The 24,443-nt window shown below is 40.7% G+C and overlaps 1 protein-coding gene across 1 annotated transcript in view; it reads right to left on the bottom strand.

The window, feature by feature from the left end:
- The window catches only part of NOX4 (NADPH oxidase 4), a 104,095-nt gene that overhangs the window by 3,652 nt on the left and 76,000 nt on the right, over positions 1–24,443 (bottom strand). The window contains exons 14-17 of the mRNA XM_057373656.1: positions 11,226–11,345; positions 7,681–7,789; positions 7,030–7,098; positions 4,902–5,002 (exon numbers count right to left, since the gene is read on the bottom strand). Of these exons, the coding sequence (XP_057229639.1) occupies positions 4,902–5,002; positions 7,030–7,098; positions 7,681–7,789; positions 11,226–11,345 (399 nt within the window). The remainder of the gene's footprint in view (positions 1–4,901; positions 5,003–7,029; positions 7,099–7,680; positions 7,790–11,225; positions 11,346–24,443) is intronic.

The following is a 24,443-nucleotide window of genomic DNA, read 5'->3' as shown; positions in this document are numbered from 1 at the left end:
ATAATAAACATATATACACATATAATGTACAAAAACATACACAATAAACAGTAACTTCTAATAATAGACAGAAATGGGTTCTGGCATCATGGCATTATACATAAACCAACTTCATGTAGATTTTAAGGTGAGAACAGCTCACCAGATGATATMATTAGGATTACTGAAGCCACCATATCTCTCCCAAGTATCCTATACAACAAATCCTATTATTATCTGACTAAGACAACTCTGAGGAAGAAGTGCTTCATCTTAGTCTGAAGAAACTAAATGATGAAAAATTACTATTTTCCACTCTATCTTTTTTTCCATGATTAATCATTTTTTTTTGTTAAAAATGTGTCTCACTGTAAAGTCTTCCTCAGTGTAACTCATGAATTACACCAGCAGATCTAGTCACTAACAGTGATTTGTTACACTAATGAAAACAGAGCACTACTAACCCGTGATTATTTCTGGCAGCAACAGAATAATTTTACTGCTTTGCTTTCACATTAGCATGCAGTTTTTTCTTCAACATCTATATTGGGAAATTTTATGAAAAGTCAAATTCAGAGTATGATCCTTTGTTTATCACCCATAGCTCTCAGCCAGGGTTCATTAGTTAACCTGACTTTTTCACACCACTCTACTGACAACAGCTCTTTGCTTTCTGGGCACCTCAAAAATAGGCTGTAAGTCCGACTCACAGTCATACAACASCTGAGGGCTCAGAACTGCAGCCAACAGAACAAAGCACATCCACCACAGCAGGACTGAGCCATTCATGATATCCACCATCTMCCTTTTTTTGAAAGATGAGGACAGGGAAAGGAAGGAGCAGGGAAAGACAATGCAGTATTGACTTTTCTGTATAATGAARAAATGCATCCTCTTCTGCTGAAATCGTGCCACTACAGAAAAAGATCCTAAAGATTTAGCAGGATGAAGAAAAAGCTTACAGGAGGGAACATGGCTCTCAGTATTGTGATCTACAGCACTCACCAAGATGCTCAAGATTTGAGTTCTGGATCCTGCTTCCAGGACTGTTGTTTCAGTATTTTATCCAGTAACTATTTAACATACGATATTTCAGCACATGCAAGATAATCAAACTCCGTTTAAAACTCCCTGTGCATGTGTTTGATGAGAGAAAGGAACTCACTCAAGAAGAAATCTTTGATGCATACTCCAAGTGTCCATGTCTGGTGTCAGGCAGCTGCTGGGATAGCTTGGCATGCACCCTGTCCTAGTGCACAGCAGCACGGGGGGGCTACAACTGAGCGCTCAAACACACAAAAAGCATCACAAAGTTACACAGGTAACTGCAATGGTAACCTTGCCCAGGAACTTGACAATGCTGATTTGAATTGCTTTCAATTACATCATCTCTCATATCAATCCATGGCAAACAGCCATAAGTCATACTTTTCTCACCCTTATGTTTATCTGCTGGGCTTYCCTGTCCTGGCAGTACTCCTTTTAATGGCAAAAGAGTGTTGTGCTGGGGGGTGAGTTTGCAGCAATAAAGAGAGCGCTGTTCCTCATTGCTTTCAAATAAGATTCCTCAGCACTTGCAGACTCTGAACTCCCTCTAATCTGCACACACTGGAGAAAAAGGATTCATGAGCTGCCAGCAAGACTCTGTCTTCTACTGTGTATTTAATTGAAAGAATTAATGTTGCTGCTGGGTTTTTTCCTTTTTTTTTGTTTCTTTTCCTTTTTCTTTAGTCTAATTAGTACAGCAAACTGATAAAATAAACCCCAATGAGTTTGGCTGCCCCTCTCCCTTTCACTACATATAAACAGCCAACAAAGTAAATACACGTCTAAGCAGCACATCCTGCCAATATATTCCCACCCCAGTAATATCCTTCCAAGGTATACAGAATTTTTGGCCAATAATCAGTACAACAGAAAGGTTAAATGATTCATCTGAAGTCACACAAGAGACCCATGGCCAACAAAGTCACCTGAAACCCAGCTGAGTCTCTGTTCTGTGCTCTCAGACTCCTTTCCTGGGATACCCACCATCAGCATGGAGTCTGGACACCCCTTGATGTACCATCGACCTTCCTCCCTCACTCCATGCCTGCATGCTTCCCTCCCTGCCTCACCTGGCTCCTGCCTGCCTCTGGGACACAAACAGGAAAGTGGATGGAGAAGCTACTACAAGAGCAGCTCTACCCTGAGCTGATGGGCTTTCATTGTTTATCACTTGTTTAGGACAAATGCTCACTGGTGGCTTAGGTGAAAACAGGCAGCTGTGTAGTGCTGTGTCTGAAAATCTTCATTAATACCACTAACATGTTTACAGTTAAGGAAATTATGTTATAGGCCATTCTTTGTAATAATTATAAACTTCAATATAGGATTTACTAATTCAGAGCAATAAGCAAGTAACTCCTCAGTATTCCTGTGCAATGAGTAGGTTGGTACGTATTCTTACATCCATTTTATGAACAGCAGGAGGTGAAATACTTTGCTACACTTAGAGGACAGTCAGGACTTGAAATGTTCCCGTTTTAAATCCTACATTCATTCCTAGAGAGAGGTTTTTTTTCCTTTTCAGCACATGAGAAATGTATCACAGAGCTCCATGCCTTTTTCTCCTACAGATATTCATCTCTTTTTCTAGGTTGCTCTCTACCTGGAAAAAAAGCACACACCCATTTGACCTAAGCAAACCGAGCACGGTGCAAGCTTTTCATCYAGGAAAAACTGAACAGGAACAAGGCTGCTGCTCCATCCCCCCACAAAAGGCACAAAAAAAAAGAGACCAATAATTTATTATGTAACTGCTCCAATGCAGATTGCTGGGTCTGCAGGTGTCGTATGAAATCCGAACAGTAGATGGCACGCGTCTGCTCCTCTTTTCCAGAAAATTTTAAAAAAAGRATCAGGAACCTGATGCTGGGTTGTCCCATGTCACGCTCTGAAGGTCTGGCAAAGCTCAGACACTTACAAATGCACTTTGCTTATTTGGGACCCAAACAGCAACAACAGCAACAATTCACAAAGCACACAGCAATCAGATGGCTGAACCGTGAAAGCTTTGCCAGCTGCCTGTTTATTTATATGCAGCTTTTCCTAAAATCACAAGATAAAAACTAGAAAATATCTTGGCTGCCCATAAACAAGCCCAAGGGGATGAYTGCAAATGTGAAAGCCTGAACACTGGCACCAGATGTTCGAGACAACTTGATTGACCTGTTTTGCTTTAGTTTGGTTTTTTTTTGGTCTCCGTATAGCAGCAGGGACACTTAGGTGGAAAGTTACAGAGAAATAAGAACTGAAATAAAGCTGGTAACAGACCTGGAAATTGGACTACAGGGGAAAACTGAAGTTTCTGTGTCATCCAAGCAAATACAGAGAATAATTACCGACAAAGGTAAATTTCTGTGGGACAGCTGAGGTTGTTACAGGCTTCAGTGCTGTGCATTGCTACAAGTAACTACATCTGTAGGCACAGACCTGTATAAACCTTGATAAAGACATGAAAAAGAGTGACAAAGCCTACATCTTAGCAAGGTAATCCAAAGAACCAGAACATCATTGAGGTATTGAAAGACATCTTGCTCTAAAATGGTAAAAATGGCCCAATTTAAAGACATGATGTAAAAATGCAGAGGAAATGGTACTTGAAATCTAAGTAGGAGTAATGCAATGGAAAGCAAGAAAGAAAAAGCAAGTATGACTACTACTATTACTAGCCTCATCTATATTATGTGCTTTTATGTCATTGGAAGACAGTGGCAGGAACCTCATAATTTTCATCTTTTAAAACTGCACTCACATAATTAAACAGAAAAAAGACATTAGAGCAGAGCATAAAAGGTCAACAGTCTTCTATGCAGAGATCTTTGAGCCCAGAGTCAGCTCAGTTCTCTGAATTCTATTCCCTTTCTTTCCAATGGTTCTTTACTCTAAACCCCTTCTCTAAGTGTGAGAATTCTACCAGACACCAGCAGCCTTTGGGGTGTCCTGTTCACAACATCCTCTATGACGTGAATCCAAGACAAGGATTGTCAGCAGCTCACACTGCCCACAGGGATACRCTTGGCACTCAGTTTTTCTCCAGARCCAGGGATCAGTGTCCCCTAGACATATCCAGCCCCAGAGGAGATGAGTCAATAAGCCATGGGCAGATTTCACTTTGCAAGTGCGAGAGAAGACAGAAGGTTCCTGAAGGAAAGTTCTGCAGAGCACCTCTCAACCTGATGCACGCAGATTACCATCAACAGCTACTCAGAGGGGCTTCTCCCACACCAAGGACTTTGCCAGAAGTGGATTAGGGAAGATTCACATGRTCCCTTTTTCCAGATCAGCTTTTGAGGCAACATATTGGCAGTGGGGCTAAAATACTCAACCAACGAAGTTGGATCTGGACTAAGAGATTCCACAGTTTCATTTCATGTCTTCTCTGGTTTACACTTGTCTTGTTTCAGCCTTTCCTAGCACAGTAAAAAGGCATTGCCAGGTCTTAACAGATAATAAAAAGTAGCCAGAAATACCCAAAGACAATACAGCCCCTGAATAAAAACAATGCAGGTCATTCAAATTCTTCCTTGTGAATTCTGTTTGTACACTAGCATTACAAATCACGAAACAATGATTCTAAGAAAAGTAACTTTATATATAAAACCAGATGTGTTGAAAGCAAGACATTGCCACGGACAAGAACATTTGCAATCTCCATGCAGTGAGATGGAAGTCTGCTACTTTTATTTTCTGGGCCACTGAATATATCAGCTGCATGAAAAGCTGAACTGATTTGAGTGTAAAAAAAAAAGAAGTGCTTCCATTTGTATAAGCTATCTCTCAACAAGATAAACCCCAGGAATATTTTCATACAAACATGGCTACAAACAGTTACCCTCAGCCATCAAACTGTGGCCTCCCTCAAGCAGATGAGTACTCACCTCCTATTGCACTTTGCTATGTCATCAAACAAGAGTTTCCACCGGGGTCGTCCAATCAAAAGCCTCGAGTTTAAAGCTTGGTATTTTTCACCAATTATTTTCTGCAAGAAACAAAAAACTTCATTCTGCCTGATCTGCAAATTGCCTGATATCACCCAGGGCTCCCATTTCTGCCATTGGCTGACTTGCCAGAGTGCTGAGGTGCAAAACCTCAAGTAGGTACCAAACAGCTTTGATTAGAACTGCAGCCATTTTATGCACCGATACCTCTGCTCAGTACCTTTTCAATGGCTCTCCTTGGTGTTTGTTATACATTGTTCCTCATGCAGCTGCTCATTAATTTCCACATTACTTTTAAACCAATTTATTTAAGCCATAAAACAATAACCATGCTCCGATTACTCATTCCCAGACTGCCTTTTAATGTTAAGCTGGAAGAAATGCTGCTGATGCAAAAATCATATTTCTGTCTGAAGTATTTTTTTTAAACTTTGTACAACTAACTATTAAGATGACTAGGTCTGAAAAAGTAACAAGGGAAATCTTACTTTTCTCCCTGAGAGTAGTTAGCCAGCTGTTTTGAGATGCTGTAACAGCAAAAAGCAGCCAAACTGCTCCCCAGGTGGAACCCAATCCATTCCAGAATGCCAACTCACCAGCATTCTGGTAGGGTGAAATGCCCTCCCACTGCAGGGCACAGCCCTTGGTTTGCTGTCCTACAAAACAGCAAGAGGCAGAGAGTTCCATGTTCTGCTGCATTCCCTCCATGGCTGAACAACTGAAAACATTGCTCACACCATCCTGGCCAACTCATCCTCCTGTGGGCTTTTAGAAACAGGAGGCTTTGGGGTGGGGTCTTGCCCCACAGGCAACAAGGGCTGCTGCACAAAGGGAGCACGAAGTGCAACTGCCCCAATTTTGGTAGCAGCCAGCACTTTGGAGTAAGAGCAATGAACACACCACCTGCATGGCCACGGAGATTTAACTCCTTGAGCAATTATGAACAGCATCATGGGTCATGGCAGTTTTGTGAAACAGCCACAAAAAAATGACTTTAAAGAAAGATTTCAACCAAAAAGCTGACAAATAAACTCAACAGCTGCTTTACTTAGTAACACTATATATACTATACACTATCAGAAAACTTCCTTTGAATTGACTATTTCACTTTYGCTGTTTGCATTGCAGTCTTGTTTCCGGTTTTAATTTCAACTTAACACCTTCACACCAGGTTTATCAATTAGGCATTTTCAAGCACTCCATTTCAATCAACATATGTTGTCTAGGAATTGCATTTGTCATAGTCATAACTACTGCAGCTATCACATAATATAAACTACAGGATTGTTGTGTTTCTATCAGAGCTGTGAATATTATGCTATCTGCACCTGATRCTAGGCAAATCAAAACCCTTTGGGCACTGTTTCTCACTGCATTTCATGTTCTGCAGCAAATGTTAGGCTTGGTTCTGGGCCCCCTGCAGTCAATGGAAACCTCCCTGACATGGCACAGTAAAGACTTGCACCTAGGCTTTTGTGCCAAATAATGTAAAAGGAAGATTGCAAGAATAAACAGTTACAGGAGATGCCAAGAGTTGGGGAATTAGCCCAGCCTTGGGGTTGGCAATACATTACAACTGCCAGTTCAGTAYAATTTCTAGTCTTACACAAAAAGAAATTTCTACCTTTCGTCTATATATGAGGCAATGAAATAAAAAGCTTTTAAAAATAGCTGGATTCTTTCAATATATATATATAGGAAAAGAAGATTTGAGCTTGCCAGTTCCTAGAACTATTCTGGTTTGGTTCTTATCCCAGAAACGATGCAGATTTCCCATCGAACACGGCCAATTGTCTGGTTTGTGGCCTGACCTGGAAGGACCTCATTCCTAGAAAGGGAAGATATGGATTTCTGCCCACGCCTAATCATGTTAAGGGTACTGCACTAGACTCTTAATGCTGTGGGGATGAACTGGCTCTCTTGCTCTAGTAATGAGTCAGTCACCCAAGTTCATGGCCTCCTCTGTTTTTTCCATCAGCAGTAATCCTCTTCTGCCTTTGACTGACAGTTTGCATTGCCTATTACTCCAAGGTCTAGTTTAGTTTACAAACAACATTTGGCCACATACCTGTATTCCATCTGTTTGACTGAGGTACAGCTGGATATTTATATAGTCTGGCCGATTCTCCTGCCAAAGCTGGGAGGATGATAAAAACAGCTAGTGAAATAATATTCTTTTGCTTAATGTAAGCATGAAGTCACTTGTGCCTACTATGTTGAGGGGCATGGGTCTCAGAACCAGTGAAGCTTTTTCAYGAAGAGGATATGCTTGCACAGCACCCCTTTGTGAGTGTTGCACATATCATGCTGTGTAAAAAATATTATTTTAGGAAGCTGCACGGTTCTTAAAATACACTTGAAATTGTAAATCCCACTCCCTTCTCCCTCTGTTAACCAGCCAGATGACTAAAGGCCACTTAAGACTTCCCAAATCCCATGTGCTGCTGCTTCCATCTCATAAAGCAGCCTGGACACAGGTAAGTGTCCACACTACTGGTACAGGCACCACTGTGCCRTGAAACACTGGTGACAGATACTCAAACTGTTCTGTGCAGCTCCAAGAATAAAGGAAGCCTGGATCAGGCAGCCCAAGCAGAACTAGTGCTGGAGCTCAYTTGTTTTGAGCACAGCTGCCATTCTCTGCAGAGTGCCAGTGTGTGATGTGGGCACACAGTGCATTTAAATCGTCAGGATCCCTTCTAACAACACCCGTTATTACCTTGTTATGCAACATACAGAGCAGATCTGCAAACCAGCGGAAAGACTCGATGTCCCTGCACACCCAAATGAAGTAGAGTCTTCTGAGCTTGTAGCTTTTCCAGCCGTCACTTGAAAATAAAATGTGTGGGTAGTTAAAAATTATAATTTAAAAAGGAAACATTAATTAGGGTGCTTTATATTCACTAAGGAAACATGAATTTCCGTTAGAAGCTAATTGCTAAGTTGCTGTTCAAGCTATGATATATCAGACACTGAATTGACCAATCAGTCTATTTGGAGGATCCTGAGAATGTTAAATCTCTAGCTCAGAGCTAACAGCCATCATAGTTACTGCTTMCACACTAGGAAGATGTCAGCTATACAGATGATTTGAGCAGAAAATATGGATTAATGTATCACCACCAAACTTTTATTTCAAAGCAAAGGAGACATTCTAAGTTCAASTGTATTATGTCACATCTTTATTCTGTTTATAACGTGGCCCGTAAATGGAAAATATTGGCAAATGCATTAAWATCAGGACTTAATTCTGCCTTTATATATGAAAGGCGCTGATTGGTTATAACTAATATTGTAGCAAAATCACAAAGACCAAATCAAATCAAAGCTCCATTGCAATAGGGAACTGTGTGATATCTYACAGACCTCACAAAAAGCTGGTGGATAAAGGGCAGCCATGGGCAGATTCTGGTACTGCATTTAGAAAAACAGGACTCTCGTGTCAGATTTCTAATTGAATTAAAACATAAAAAAGCACAAAGGAAGGATTTGAATGAACTGGGATAGAAAACAGAAATAAAAAATATCCCGAGTTCAAATAAAGCACAAGTGTTCAGGAGGCATTTTCTTAGATAGCCAACACTGTTTTTTGTTGTTCTCATCACTGATATGGTCAGTGCACAGATGGCTTCCTACATTTCCTTCTAAAATAATTTTCAGATAGAGAAGACCATAGCTTCTTCACTTCAAATGTCAATCCTAAGTGTCAAACCTGGTGGAAAAGTTTCATGATACATCTCACCATACCCACGGTGCATAATTCCAAACTCTAGAGCTGCTGGTATATGGCAGCAAGGGTTAATAGAACTATGTAAGTGATGACTCCAACCACTGTCCTGCCTCCCCACASCCCTGTCCTGAGGAGCAAGGATGGAAAATCAGCAGCACCTCAGCAATATGTAGAACAGAGYGCTCACCTTTCATGTAAACTCCCCACAGGAGTAAAAAAAGTGCTTTCAGACTGGGGAGTGCAGTGTCTTTCAAGTGCTGATTTCAAATCTTTTATTTGTAAACTGCTGACCTGCCAAACAGGACTTTCTCCATTTCTTGCTGACTGCCTAGACTAAGACAAGCCCTTAGGAAGGGTAACAGTCTGGTCAAACGTGACAAGAGAAYTATAAGCAGTAGCAAGGAAAATAAGTGACTTTCACCATAAAAAGGGATAAAAGAAGAGAAAAATGCAAGGCATTTTGCATTGAAATTCCCCAGTTCAGTAACAAAGCACCACTCTCGGTGATGAAACACTGCAGCCAGACAGAGAGGCTGGACTGCAAGACTTCAACAAGTGCAGCATAGATTTAAAATAGCACCCCAGACATGTATGCCTGAGTCGACCTCCAGCAGGAGATAATATGCAATAAAGGTGCATTTCCCCATTGCAACCACACATATGTAACACTTCCTGCATGTGTCTTTGTTACACTGCCCACAACAGCCATTATTTACAGACCCTTGTGCAGAAAAGCCTCTAGATTTCCTTAAACTTCATTACAATTTCTTAAAATGGGGCATAGGGTTCAACAGGTAAGCGGAGGGAAGGGCAGGAGCATGAATCAAATTATGTATATATAACAGAAAAACAACTGAGCGGGAAACAAGATTTCATGGACAAGCTTTTGATCTCCCCAGACCTGCGTGTCCTTGACTCAACAGGACTGGCCTGGCTGCTCTGCAGCACTGGCATCATGAGGCAGTTTGCATGTTCAGAGVTGCCAATTTCTGCTTCCAAGCCAGGGCAAAGTCACAGGCAGATCATCCACTGAACCAGTGCCTGGMTGATGTTTAAATACTGAGGAGGGAAGCAGCCTGAGACCGTTCCTTTCCCTCAGAATGATTCCCCTGTATTTTGCACAGTGCACAAGGGTGGCTACAAAGGCACGTTATGGAATTATCTCCTTGGAAGTCAATTTATGGCTTTATGCAGATAAATGAGCATTGCAAAATCCTTTGGATGCTCCAATTTTCTTGCAGTGTCTGAGAAAGTTCCTACAGCCRTTGATAACACACTGGTAGGGGCAAACATCTAATTATCTGCTGCTGGCCTATCTTTGTGTTCCGTGACATTTTTGCCAAACACTATCAGGGATAATACATCACAAGGAAAACAGTCATTTTATCCACCTGAGCCCCAGGATTTCAACAAAAACATACCCTGGTTTTGAGAGGATGATCCATATGCTCTCAAGAAAAGAAAATGAGGGAGCCCAAGATGGTCTTTGGGGGCTGCAGAACTATGAGACATGAGGCTWATAACTTTCAGGAGCGCTTAGCACTGTCAGGTCCAGCCCAGATTAAGGACAGAAGAACATGTACAGCATTTAAACCCCACATCTCAGCTTCACTCTGGAGTTAGAGCTGACCATTGGCACGTTCACCTTGGACGAAGTGCATTGTAAAGCCCTCCCAAAGCCAGTTARCCCTCAGCACCTCAGGGAAGGTTTGCCACTTTGGCYGGCTGTTTATACTTTTATACTGGGCCTTTGAAATGGGGGCGCTTAACCTGTGACTGGAGTTCTTAACCAATAACTCTAGCAGGTTAAGAAAAAAAATAGTAGCAATCATAAAAGCAAGCCTATTTCACATAGCATAAGATTTGGTRGGACCCATGCTGTCAATGTGACAGAAAAACAAGATATGAAAGGTTTGAGCTGCATAGAATGTCAAAGGCTTTAAATTTAAATAAAATTTAAAGAAAGAGAGTGAAAGAAACAAGAAGGGGAAAATAGAAAAATGCACACCTAAAATTTAATATTTTAAATGGAGTTAAACATCTGCATGTTACCTGAATTCAGGTCAATCCCTTTCTGTTAAAACCTCCAAGATTAGACWTTTAAAAGAGTCAAACCAGAAAAGCTGATCCTGCATTTCCGGCAAAAATATAGTCACAACTGTCTGACTCCCAAAAACTGTTATAGCAATTTTCACTGCTATATGATGAGCACAGCTTCATCTAAGCTGGAACTAGGGGAACAAATCTTGCTGAAGGGCTATGCATAATTAATCACAGGCTAGGCTGGAGACAGGATACAAGGGCTGGTGACACTGTTCCAGTCCAGGTGCATCATTGGCACAGCTCTGCCCCAACTCTTCGGGTTACACAGTCAGCATGAGAGGATTTATGGCCTTCAGGGACATCCCAGTCCTCTACATCATTTCAAGGAATCATTTGTTTATGCCAGTGGAAGGTTTCTAAGACCCTTGAAGTCTTTCTGCCATGTACTGTTAACTGGGGCAAAACGGCTTTAAAGGCTTAAGCTCACTTACAGCAGYGTGTTGAGTACTGATGCAAATGGTGTAACTCCAATACCTCCAGCCACGCAGAGACTGACCTCGTAGTTCAGGGCCTCCTCAAAGGGACTTCCAAAAGGTCCATCCACGTACAGTCTGCATGAAGAGCAAAAAGCACACTTTTAGAGAAAGCTGTTAAGATCAGAGAAAGGGAAAGAAAAGAGAAAGCTGGAATGAAAACCCTACAAATAATTTGTTTAAAATTTTTATTGGTCTTGGGATGCAGAATGTGAAAATCTTTTTCCTGGAAAGATTTATGTGGACAGAAATAAATGTACAGGTGGTAAGAAAAACTGTTATCTAAAAATCTCTTGGCACATTTTATGACTAGACAAGCTGCCTTTAATTGAAAAAAAATGGAAGTGTCTAAATTATGGCTTCCTATTTAGTCTGGTATTAGAGGGCAAAAAAAAGGGCTGCGCTAGAAACAACAACTTGGTGGGTCATACATAGGAAGAAAAAAATGTGGCTAAGGCTGCCCAGGAGATTCATCTCATACARGTTTTCTGAAGAGGGAGAATGGCTGAGTTGTTCCCCTTTGACTYACACCTCTCAATATTATAACCATTTTGTCCATTTGTTTTTAACCATTATTTAGGAAACTGTGTCCCATTTCCAACCTGGTTTTACTACTTCAGAGACTACTGGGTAGTATGTTGACTATAATTTAAAAATCAGCTTTAGGTATTTTCAGAAGTTTGACCTCATACAAGATCTTTCCTACACTGCTGGCAATCTGGGTCACCCACAGATGGTTCAAAAATTTATGGGCTGTTAAGGCTTCATACACCCTATTCTACCTAAGGAAAACCAACTGCAAATCTTACCTCAGTAATAGATTCATCTTTGGAAAATGCTATAAAGAGCACTTGAACTGGACGTTTACTCAAGGTCTGCTCTGTGTATGAGTGACCAGATCAGCACGTTCCTGTAACTGGTGAATACAAACACGTGTGGTGGGACCAGCACTGAGTTCAGCAGCATTTGCCCTCARGTTAACTGAGCTAGTTCAGGTTTTGGCCTGAGTCCACTAAAAAGCTCCAGCACTCATGGGTTTCATACACACACAGACCCTGGTACTATTGCACAACTAAGCTGCACATATTTTGTGCCTAATGAAAGGGCGTAAGCTTTTCTGTAACAAAAGCCAGAGAATTAAAGGCAGAGAAGACATCTCTTTTGCCAGACAAAACCTTCCAAACCTCATCTGATTAATTCCTTTGGAGGGCTGGATTTTAGCTGTAACTTAAGTTCTCAGTCTGATCTCATTTCTTATAGTTTTGTGGTCTGACCCTTGGCATCATCTCACCATTCRAGACAACATCTTGTCTGGGTGTCTTTGGCCAATATGGTCATTTTCAGGAAATTTTTTCCAGATCTCTGCTATTGTTGACATCTTGATGCCTCATATGTTAGTCTCCTTCTTTTATGGTGTCTTAACTGAACACAGATAACTACCAAGTTTCTGATGGCTCCAGAGGCTGATCCTTAACTAYGTCCTATCTTATAAACTCCTTTCTTGGTGTCCTACCTGGAGAGAAAGGGAGAAGACACTGGCCCAGCCACAGACATCATCAGAAGGCATTGGAAATGTTTTTAAGCCACCAAATCTTAAAACTAAGCCATCTTCAACCTAAACAAGCCTTACTCTTTTTCCTGTATTTACAGTCTCTAAAACATTCTACAAATATTCTCTTGGCAAAACTCAAAGCTTTGCAATGTCAGGTATGTTAGCTCCAGTGTGATGCAAATACTAGCAAAATAAATTCACTCCTTACTTAGGACAGATAAATTCTTTTACGCAATGGGGCCAAGAAAAACTTAACTGGCCATGTGCATACCATGTAAACAGAACTTTAAATATCTGCTCATTAAGTGTTTCCTCTTACATAACACTTTATACCACATTTACTTAACAAGAGTTTATTTTCCACTAATGAAATGATACCACTGCTGGTGCAGAGAAGAGCAGCAGCTGCTCAAAGAGATCTAAAACTCGCACTGTCATTTGACTGAGGTGGTAAAGAAGCATCTCCTATTTAAATAAGCAGGGGAAATGCTAAGAGTCAGGTAGCAACACTGAAATAAATAAATCTAGTCCAAGTGATATTACATAAGTCCATAAATGCATGGGTCTCATAGGTATATAACACAGATCTAGTTTTGGCATAGTGGAGTATGTAAAAAAKAAAAAGAACCAAAACAACTGGATAGCAAAGACCAGCAACCCTGACATTCCTGGCATACCTCATATTCATGTCACCCTAATCAGCCCCCACCTAGCTGGTGAAATCTAGAGAATTGCCCCTAAAGGTATGAAGGACAGAAGCACAGACCTGAGGGAAATTCCTTACATTTTGGACAAGCAGCCCTAGCTTTCCTTTGGATACACAAACTTAAAGGCAACATTCTGAGTGAAAAACACAAGCAAATGAAACAAAAACAAACTATCAAAGCACATTTTTCCATAAATGAGCACAGTGGATATGACAACAGTCATATACTGTGGAGGTGCCACATAATGTAACCACACTACTTGAGAACTACCTGAAGTATGCATGTCTGATCTCAGAAGGGATTAAACAATTCCTGGAAAGTTTGAGTGCCTCTGAATAACACTGACATGATCAGGAGTGGAAAAATGCAAAACCAGATCTGGTTACCAGAAACCAGCTGAGCACAGTGCATGCCAGAAATTCAAGGAACAACCTGCAATTAAATATGCATTTTGGTCAGAATGCTCCAGTTTGTGGTCCATTAGCCCCATCTGGCCTGCAAAATATTTCTATTTGCCCACTGCATCTTCCTCTGAGGGAGTGAGGAGCAGTTGCTTGGACAGCAGACACAGTCAGAGAAGCCAAGAGCCTCCTGCTGTGTCTGCATGTGGTCCAGCACAGAGCAGCCAGAAGCCACTGCTTCCAAGTGTGAAATAGAGAAATGGGGGAAAACCTGGAGAAATATTGCTACTGCTTTAACCTACTCCACCAGACTGCCTGAAAAGACTGATTTCAATGATAACATGATCTCCCTGGAAGATTTTGTTGGAGGTCATAAACATGCACTGTTTAGTCCTGTTTTACTATGAGGAAAATTTATAACTGAGACAAATGTGGCCCCGATGCCTCAATGGCAGCRGTCATTTATCCTTTCCTTATTCAAGTCAGTGGAAGGAAGAAACCTCCTGATGCCATATCAAATGGCAGGGGCTGAACAGAGCAGTGATTCTGTCCTAGACTTCTGCAGAGATTATGCAATTTTTGTTTCCTGTCAACATGTTCCTCCTTTCATTTTGTAGGACTGAAAACTTTTGCATAAAAGCAGTTCATTATTGAAAATGAAGTATCACAGCACTCAATAAAAAGCCAAGGGGGGTAAGATGACTTTTCGTTTCTTGAGCTGTGGCCCAGATATATCACACTGCCATGCTATGCTTTCCTATCCCCCCAGCTTTCATTTAATTAACATGAAGGAAGGGAATGGAATTTTACTAAAAGTTTAGAAATTGCCCCTTCAGGCAAACTTATTCAAATAATGAGTTCTTCTTTTCACATGTATTCRCTTCCAGTCTTAGGAGTGCTCTTGCTTATTATTCTGGCACAATTTCTTAGCTCAGAAAGAGGGAAAAAAAAGCTCTTCAAAACAGAATACATCACAAAAAATAGCAGTGCACGTTATTAAAAAGATTCTTATAGATACTTTCTATTTAAAGTACACTCACATTCTACAGTGCAGTGGTACCAAAATAGCCCAACAAACACTAAACCAGCTTGTTCCAGTGCTGGGCAATGCCACTACACTAACATGGGGCTGTCCCTAAACCAAGGGACACTGTCTCAGGGACAYAGGCAGCTGTACTGCTTTTGAGACCCAAGTCATTTTATTCCATAAGGAACTGCAGRGTGATGTGTGGAGACATCTGCTCACACTCTTGGACTTGGATCTTAACACCATGCTTTAGTTCAGGGYGTAAGAGCCCTTAGAAAAGTTTAATGCTTGCATTGTAATTCACTACCCAACAGTAAATGATGGTATCAATTTTTTTTTCCCCCAGGCTCTCTGGGATACTGTAAGATATTATCTGGGATATTAATGGAATAACAGATGGATAGGGGAGTTAATTCAAGAGCTTGTAGGAAATTTTAATTAAAGCAGCATCATCATCTGCAAGCTGAACAAAATGCTTGGATAYAAAGTACTGCATAGAGCACAAAAAGTGAAATCCTCATCTGACTGAAGTTTGAGGCAAAGCTCTTAGCAGYGGCAACCAAGTAAGGATTTAAACCWGCAGCATGAGAATKTATATCCTTGGTATTCAGTTCTTACTAAGATCCACGTGTCAGTATCTTTGTGTGCGTACACTAAGTTCCTGATACAGTCACATGACACAGTCAATATACCTAATGGAGCTGAATCCCTCCCTGATTTCTTATAAAAACATCATGGACATTCTCCAAAATCAGAATAACATCAACTAAACAACCCTTCTCCCATGCTCRTTCTTCTCTTTTACTTGTCCTACCAAAAGCACAGCTCAGTACTGATGGATTCAGCCTGAGAACTCCATGGAACTGTCTGATGGCTGAAGCAGTTTCCTTATGYTCTCCTGCTGCTCCAACTCTGCTGCACCAGAGAGATGCAATCACCTCTCCCTGATAACCCACAATATCGGCTTCCACCCCCACATGACAAATATTCAAACAAGYGCCTCCATGTTCCTCCCACATTTCCCTCCATGCCTGGGAGGGAATCTCTGTAAACATCTGCAGAGCTATTTCATTATCTCCCTTYAAATTCCTTCTTAAGACTCCTCTTKCCTCTGGWATCTAAAAMAACAGKCTYCTGAGGTGYTCACTRTAGCTCAGTCACATTCTGSATCAGTACTGTGCCACTGTTTCCCTGAATTTTGTTGTCTGTATCCATTTGTTGTCTCGTGTTTCTCCAGTTTGAGTTGGTTTGTCTCTCTGCTGCATGGCTCTTTCTTCAGGGCACCAGCATAACAGTGACCAGAGAAGGACTGCTGGAAACCAACCAAATCTGAAATTTGTATCACAGACCATCTTTCATATGGTAGGCCTGCAGAAAGGAAAACTGACTACTGCAGTGTTCTAGAAAATTTTGGAGTCCAAGGCTCAATTCATGTTTTTCAGTAAAAGCCTAGCTACAAYAAATTACAGGATATTATTTTTCAAAGAAGATGCACTTGCTGCATTTACAAGATTTGAAAATATTTTTGCAGCAAAAAGTCAAGACAGCCACTTCATTTTTTGAAGTYAACATATAATACTTCATATCATTATTTAAGCCTGAATTTATATGTGTACACCCCAGCACTATTTGCCAGAGGGGTTGTGATTATTGACAGCATTTTACCACCAACAGCCATTTGCAAAAGAACTGCTACAGAACAAAGCATGCCATCCTTCGTTTATACGGATTTCCGAAACTACAATAGCTTTTTAACATTTAAAAGTGTCACAAAATGTGACATCTGGCATGTGTGATCAAAGATTCCCATGYGTTCTCCTGACATTGTGAAGGATGATGTTTTCATTAAGGAAATCAGCAGCACCTTAGACAAGTAAGCTTGCAAAACCCAGTKGGTCCAATTAAATTCATATACTGTTTTGTGAAAGATTGCAAAGGGTTATGATTTTAATTCAGGTTTCATTAGGCCTTTCCTGATTTTTTTTAAACTGCTTGAGTTTAATTTCTGGTTGATTATTCACACTTTTTCCTTTCAACTTCAAACATATTCTTACAGTATGTACTAGAGCTCACAAAAGTTTCCTTCCCTATTCTACAGAAGCTGATTCCTTGATCAGTGAGTGAAATATCTGATTATAACAACGTGGATGGCTCAAAACACTATAGAATCAATTAGCACCAAATTTTCTTCTTATAAAAACAAGGCAAATCATTATTCTTTTTAGCATCCTGTGAGAACCATTGGTTTTAGTACATCTCTCATTTCTCTCTGACTGGGCAAAGCAAAACACGATCACCTTTTCTTCAGCTTGTTATACTCTCAAGGGCCCAGAGGTGACTAAAAAAGGATTCCAATTCTACAACGTCCTTAACAAGAGGAAGTATGTTGAAGGCATGATGACCATGATGAAAATGGAACAGTTGAGCAGGCACCTGCATTTGCCTGGATAAAGCTCCTGCTGTAAATCACAAACTGAGATATGTGGTATCCTATCACACACAGTGCAGGTTTGAGAAGATTCCACTGGAGCAGGCTGGAACACTACAGCAGCAAGAGTTGTAAAACTACCTTTTGGGAGCTGGACTTGTAACAGAGGAGTGAGGAGGAGGAGGAGGGAAGAAGCAAAGAACCTCCTAACTGTGAACAAGAAGTTCAAAAAAGCAAGAAGATGGAACTACCACTGATGGCAACAGAGAACAGCCTTGCATCTCCGATGGGCGCCCTTGTAAACGCAGCTCTTCTTTGCCATGGCTCCCACAGCAGTCTGAAAGCAACCTCTTAGACCAAGCTAGTATTCCTGAGAATTGACTAAATTATCTAACTATTGCCTAAAATATTTATGGAGAACCCATACTTCTGACTACTCATTGCTGACTATTACAGGAGAGAAGCAACAGTTTAGACCATTCATTTACTCCATTAAAAAGGTCTATAAAACCGCTATGAGAACTACAATCAAATCTAATTACAAATAGAGGCAACCTTGTTCTCTGAAAGTACATGTACTTTCTGTACCAAATTGTTGGGTCAATATTCTGATTAATGTTGCATTGATTCTTTTCCATGGCAACCTTTTTATGGTCATTTATATAAAATGTTCTCAAAATGTATTCCTTTGATTAAAGAACACACAATTTCATTTTATTTTAATAAGAAATCCAATTGTAGACCTTTCTCCTTACCAATTTCAGTTTCTATTTTGTGAAGTCCCTTGCCTCTCTACAAACTTGTGTCCTACCAATTTTGCATGAGGTAATAAAAATAAATAAAGACGAGCATTTGTAATGACTGCACCAGCTATTGTAAATTGTCTTCTGAAAATTTATTTGTCATCATTRAGTGATAAAATGCTGCAGACCAGCAACCACAATGAGGTAGAATGGTGCTGGCCCTCTTTCTCACCTAGTAAATGAGACTGATATAGGACATCCCATGTCTCCACACCAGTGGAAATACCTGCAGCACCAGTTTYTGTAGAAGCCTGGAAGGCAAGGTGGCTAATGTTCATGTCTCAAACAGCAACAGCTGGGTGGATAACTGTGGAGCCAAACAAGGATTGCTGGTAGTAACAGCCAAGTATTGTTCRCACAACACRCTGTGAGAAAGAACAGGAYGTGGCTGGAGAAAGGACCATRCAGCTGTAGGGCAGCACTTTCCTGGGACAAACATCCTTATTCTGGCTCCTGGAGAAAAGCACAACACAGTGGAGCACGAGTGCAGGAGTGAGGTCAACAAGCAGGAATGGACCGTGGAGGGGGATCAAGACCACCAAAGACCTGCGATCCTTTTCCATACTGATGCAACCACATTGCAGATTTCAGATGCTGTTTCARGTTCTTCACATCTTTAATTATTACATATTAACCAGCACTGGAAGTTTAATGCAGTTCCCTCAGCCAGGGTTTGGGTATTTTCGATTGAAATAAGAGTAGAACTATATGAGATTTGAGGATTTGGGAAATCCTGACAGGACATGCTTGAGTTTCCCACCCTGGCAGCTCCTTTGCAGCTATGAATATATTCAGGAAGCATTTTATACGAAGGGGAAAAAAACTTCCTTGGATAGACTAGGCTGGGGAAAAAAGACCACTCTAGCTAAATATCCATACTGCTAGTAAGCTTTCCCAGCCAAGCTCCAATACATCTTAGGGCTGGCAAAAGAAAAGGTGGCTTCTGATGACAAATCCCAAGGATGACAAAGTACAGGATTTAAAATAATCCTAGCTAGGTATCTGCAGAACAAAAAGGGAAGAGAGAAGCAGCTGACTGGAGTGCTGGCAGCTGGCAGCAGATCAATCAAGAGGACAAGGACAGGCACATAACAGTTCCCTCCAAAGCCAGCCTACTCAGGCTCTTTGGATGCCATTAAGCAGAAATGAAGAATTCAAAATTAAGAGAATATGTAGAAAAAAAACAAAGAACAAATTTCATAACAAATTCTGTAGCTGGAACGAGGCAGTTAATCCTGCGATAAAATGGGATTCTTAACACATGGCAAACCTAAGCACAAATATGCTACCTAAAATGTAAYACATCCCCTAGAAAAATTTGCCATGCCTCACCGCTGACTCTCCTCTATCTTAGGACTTACACTGGGTAAATAATGTAAATAAATCTGTTGTTTATCTGGAAAACCCTCTTTTYAAGAAAATGTCTCTCTCAGCTATACTTCCTTTAAGGAAAGATGTTCTCCATGAGCTTCACATCCTATATAGGCTAGTGATTGTGCCTATTGGAGTAAGTTTCCTTCAGGGCCTCTTCATGAAGCAAGTAAGTACTGGCTTGGGGTCTGTAAAGTATCTTTGCTTGAATTTAGCTGCCAGAAAGCCTAGAAAGAAATTCTCTAAATATTCCTCTGACAGTTGAAGAGAGAGGTCTGCAAGACAGTGATAATGCAACTTCAGATGGCTTCCAGATGTTGAGAAATGGTCAGACAAGTTCATTTCCTTAGGCTGAGAGTCTCTTATCAGAAAACTGGCAAGGCCAAAACTGAAAGGAAGAATACCTGCACAACAGTAGAGTGAACAATACACAGTTGGAGTAAAATGACAGATTAATGATGAGATCACCCAACCTGGAGAAGGAATTTTTGAAGTCAACAGAMGCCTATAGATGAGTCTGCATATAGATTCACTGGCAGAAGCTTATCATCTACCAGAAAATATACTGCATTACATCATAGATGAGCTCAATYCAGTCCTGACTATCTTGACCTCTTTGTTTTTCTCTGAATGTGCTCCAACTTCTTATTTCCAGTTCTGTTTTCCAGAGTGAATGGCCTATTATTGTCTGCAGCGTTCCAGTTTCAGTCCTGCCAAGGCCCTGTATARTGATATTATTATTCATAGGTGGCACTGTCATTGCTATTACCTTTCTGGCCATACAAAGATGCCTCTGTGCAGCCACCTTGGGTTATTCAAAATAAAGAAACTTTTATCCCTTGAATTTTTAAATTCCTTCAAGCGCTTACTTTTCTATCTGCTGTAAGAAGACTCATATTAACAGAACCTTAATTTTTAGCACTTCTCTATGAGTTATATATAAGAAGTTTACATAGAACCAATGACACCAAACAAAATAGATGAGAGATTTGGTGAGACACAGAGGGGACTAGTGTTTAATTACTGCAAATACTTAACTCTCTCCAAACCCTTTCCTCCCTCACTTTTCATAAATATCCTGAGGTCTACAACCCACTGGGTGCAAAACGTCATTGCCGGGCAAGGTGACTCTAAGGCACTGAACAGGAYAGAGGCTGGGCATCACAGCAGAATGAATTCATCTGGCACAGAATCAGGGTCTAAGCCAAAGGAGACTCTCTTGTAGGTTCAACACCAGATCCTATTGACCAGGACCCTTGAAGATGCTCTGCATGTACAGAGAGAAACCCACTGTGTGTGACTGGTCTAATCACTGTACACAACAAATCATGACACGTGAGAGCTCTTGCACAGTATCAGCATCCTCCATGTCCACACTCAGTAAAGCTGATCCCCATCGTGTTCATTGTCATTGTGAAAAGCAGATCCGAGGACTGTGCCTCAGGTCTAACCTAAAATRACAGTTTTGATGAGTCAGAGAGGAGGAGAAGTCCAGACTTTTAATCCCATCTCCCTCATGCTTATCCACTGTCATTTCCAGAATGTCATATACATTCTCAATTATGCTCTTTGTTTTGGTGAAACCAGATACCATCACATTCTCAGAACTCCCCTCTAAGAGATAAAGGATGATAGTTTAATTTAGCTTAATGCTTAAATTTACTTGAGGCTGCATCTCAAATTCTGTGTTCAGTCTTGTGTCCCTCATTTCAAGACACTGAGGTRATGGAGGGGATCAGCATCTTTTCCCAGGCAACCAGTGACAGAACCAGAGGACTTAGACTCAGCCTGTGCCAGGGGAGGTGCAGGTTGGACATCAGGAAGATGTTTTTCACTGAAAGGATGGTTAAACATTGGGTGGGAACAGGCTACCCAGGCAAGTGGTGGAGACATCATCCCTGGAAGTGTTTAAAAAATGACTGCACAAGGCACTTAGTACAATGGTTTAGTTAATTTAGTGATGTTTGGTGATAGGTTGGACTAATAAYCTTGGAAGTTTTGTTCCAGCCTTAATGATTCWATGATTCTAACAGGTCATACTCTCATACACATAGACAAAAGGCTGTTAAAAATTATAATCCTAACAATTTCCCCACGTCATGGCAGTCTTCCCCATTCAACAATTTCTCKTTTGATGAACTGTCTGACATTTCTGCCTTTTCCAACCCATCTTTCTTTTCTTCCATCCATCTCCTAAAATTTGCCAGATGATTCAGCAATTTCATTCCATCTGCTCTGACATACACTATCCTTCCTGGTCCAGCATCATCCAAGGATTTAATTAACTTGGTGTTTACATCTCCCTCCTTATCATTCATAATTTGATATACTGAAAGAACACATCCCAAGATGAATTGCTCCCTATTTGATACCTCACTTTTGTAAAAACTCTCTACTAAAGAACTATTTCCTGCTTCCCACCTGTCAACATTGGTTTTTTCTTCTTTATTTAATACACTGTGCTATGCTYTTATTTAGACAATACTTGCCTGAACTCTCTATAGAAAAAAATCTGATTCCAGTACAAAACAAATGGCAAAAATGCTACTGAATTACATGTTATCAAAATTTAGTTCTGCACGACTAAATATTGTCAGGCAAAAATTCACTATAAAAATGGATTAGCTTCAGTGGAACATCTTTTTGCCACTTATCTTTCTATGGTGCCTATGTCTGTAAGTAAGGACACCAGGGCATGGGCAGTACACAGTGGATGAAATCCCAGCCTTTTAGGTTCTGTGTATCAACTAAACCTCATTATTTTAAGACCTCACTCTTTATCCATCAGTGATTTAGGTGTTCCATGGATCACTTCATTTGCTTCTGTTCAAGGATTCCCTTAACAGCTGTATTTTAAACTAATTGTAAAGTAAAAATTGGACAGACAGGTGAAGACTTTCTGAGATTCTGAAAACTGTGTTAATATTTTTCCTAATGGCTGCATTCATCAACCATTTGCTAAACCACCACTGAGCGTTTCTAACATTACTTCTACTACTGCTACTGTGAAAGTGCCTAAAGATCCCTAATCAGAAGGTGCTTCCCCCTTGGTGTAGGAACTTTACAAAGACCAAAAGCAAAAGGAGGAATGCAGCAGTTTGGATGCTGTGCTGGGGACAACCCAATCTATGTCATGCCTTTGTGAGGAGAACTAGGGCAAGGCAGATACTGTGAGAGTACCTATCTGTTAGGCAGAAATAGTTGCATTTCTCAAACAGAGAAGAGCATTGCAAAAATGAGTTCATTAAAAGATTGTGAGGCCCATAAATACCCTGAAATGGTGGTCATAAACCTCATCAATAGATGGATCACAACTCTTAATGAGCAAATAAAAGGAAAGGAGTACAACATTACACAAAGGAGTGTTTCTAGCCATTTGCGGGTTTATGGCTTCCATCTGTCCAACTGGTGGCTTTTATCTCCATATCTGACATGACATTTAAAAAAGAGTAAGCAATTGCTTCATATCTCATTGGAGAAGCCTTGCCAAGACAAACAAATTAAAGGAAGGGTAAAGATGACTGTGGATAAAGCCACCATCCTTGTTATTTCCTTGTTAATCCTATTTCATCAGTTTGGTTAAACTTAGGTGACATTGTTCAAATACTTGAGTGCACATGGGAAGTTTTAACACCAGTGGCCYGATGACAATAAAACCATACATGATTAGAATTACTTTTGATATATATTTTTCTGTGAAGAAGTTTTGATGGTGCAATGTCCCTTGAAATTTCATTCTCCAAGAARCCCTCATTACAGAAGGTTCTGTAAACAGTCCCCAAACTCAGCAAAATTGAGACATTTCTTTCTTTTTTTAATAGATGTTAAATATTTCAGTCATGAGTCTTCTCACTGGACATCATAAGAAGGATTGAACAAGGGAACAAGCTAAATTTAATTGTCTCATAATTACCAAAACATTTCTACATGGTGCAGATGCTATTCCCTGRTGCCAGAATCTGAATGCAGGGCCAAATAACTAAAACCAAAGGTAATTCAGTGAGGGGAGTGCCTCTGACCACAAACAGCTGCATAGCCAATGCAGACATAAATGGATTTCTTGAGTACTAGGGGTGCCCTTAAGAGCTGTCTGCAGCCAACCCGCTCTGTTTTGCTATCAAATTACATGAGAGAGAGATCAAATTTTGATAGCTTCTGCATGCACAGATTCTTTAAAGTGGACTCCTCTAGTTGTAGTGCAAATATGTATCAATAAAAAGAAAAGTTAACCATCAACCACTGCAAGGCCAGTTACTGCCATCAAAAAACATAAAGGCAAACTGTATCTACTCACTAAAAATGCTCTCAGACAGCAAAGCACTGCTACAAACGAAGCAGTGAAAGCTGGAAATGCTCCCCATCTCTGCTTGTGCTGACTCTGGAAAGAGGGAAAAAGGGGCTGAGCTCCAGGGACAACCCTTCTGCCGCACTTAGAGCTTGSAATTAAGATGTTCAAGTGCTAATGGAACCATATGTCAATGAAGAGTTGGAGATGCTGAACTCAGCCTGTTTTCTCCTYAGGACACAGCAATTCACAAATAAAYTAACAAGACATTCCTTCAACCYTCCTTCCTAACACAAAACAGAAGGAGCTCAGGTTGTCCATCAATACCAACATCACTTGCCTGTCACAAAAGAGCAGCACCAAGAAGCCCTCATTACAGTCTGTCCCTGAACAATCTTGTTAGATTTTGCTCTGCTAATCCCAGAAGGTAAACCTGCTCTTTTGAATTAAGGAATCTTTTTCCATGTAGTGTATGGACTGTACACGAAACAGAAAGTTCCATCTGACCCTTCCTTCCTTCCTTCCTTCCTTCCTTCCTTCCTTCCTTCCTTCCTTCCTTCCTTCCTTCCTTCCTTCCTTCCTTCCTTCCTTCCTTCCTTCCT

The sequence above is a fragment of the Malurus melanocephalus genome, unplaced genomic scaffold, assembly GCF_030028575.1.
Source record: "Malurus melanocephalus ecotype Western Australia unplaced genomic scaffold, MMel_1.1 scaffold_204, whole genome shotgun sequence".
NCBI lineage: Eukaryota > Metazoa > Chordata > Aves > Passeriformes > Maluridae > Malurus > Malurus melanocephalus.
This window is presented reverse-complemented; position numbering and strand designations above follow the sequence as displayed.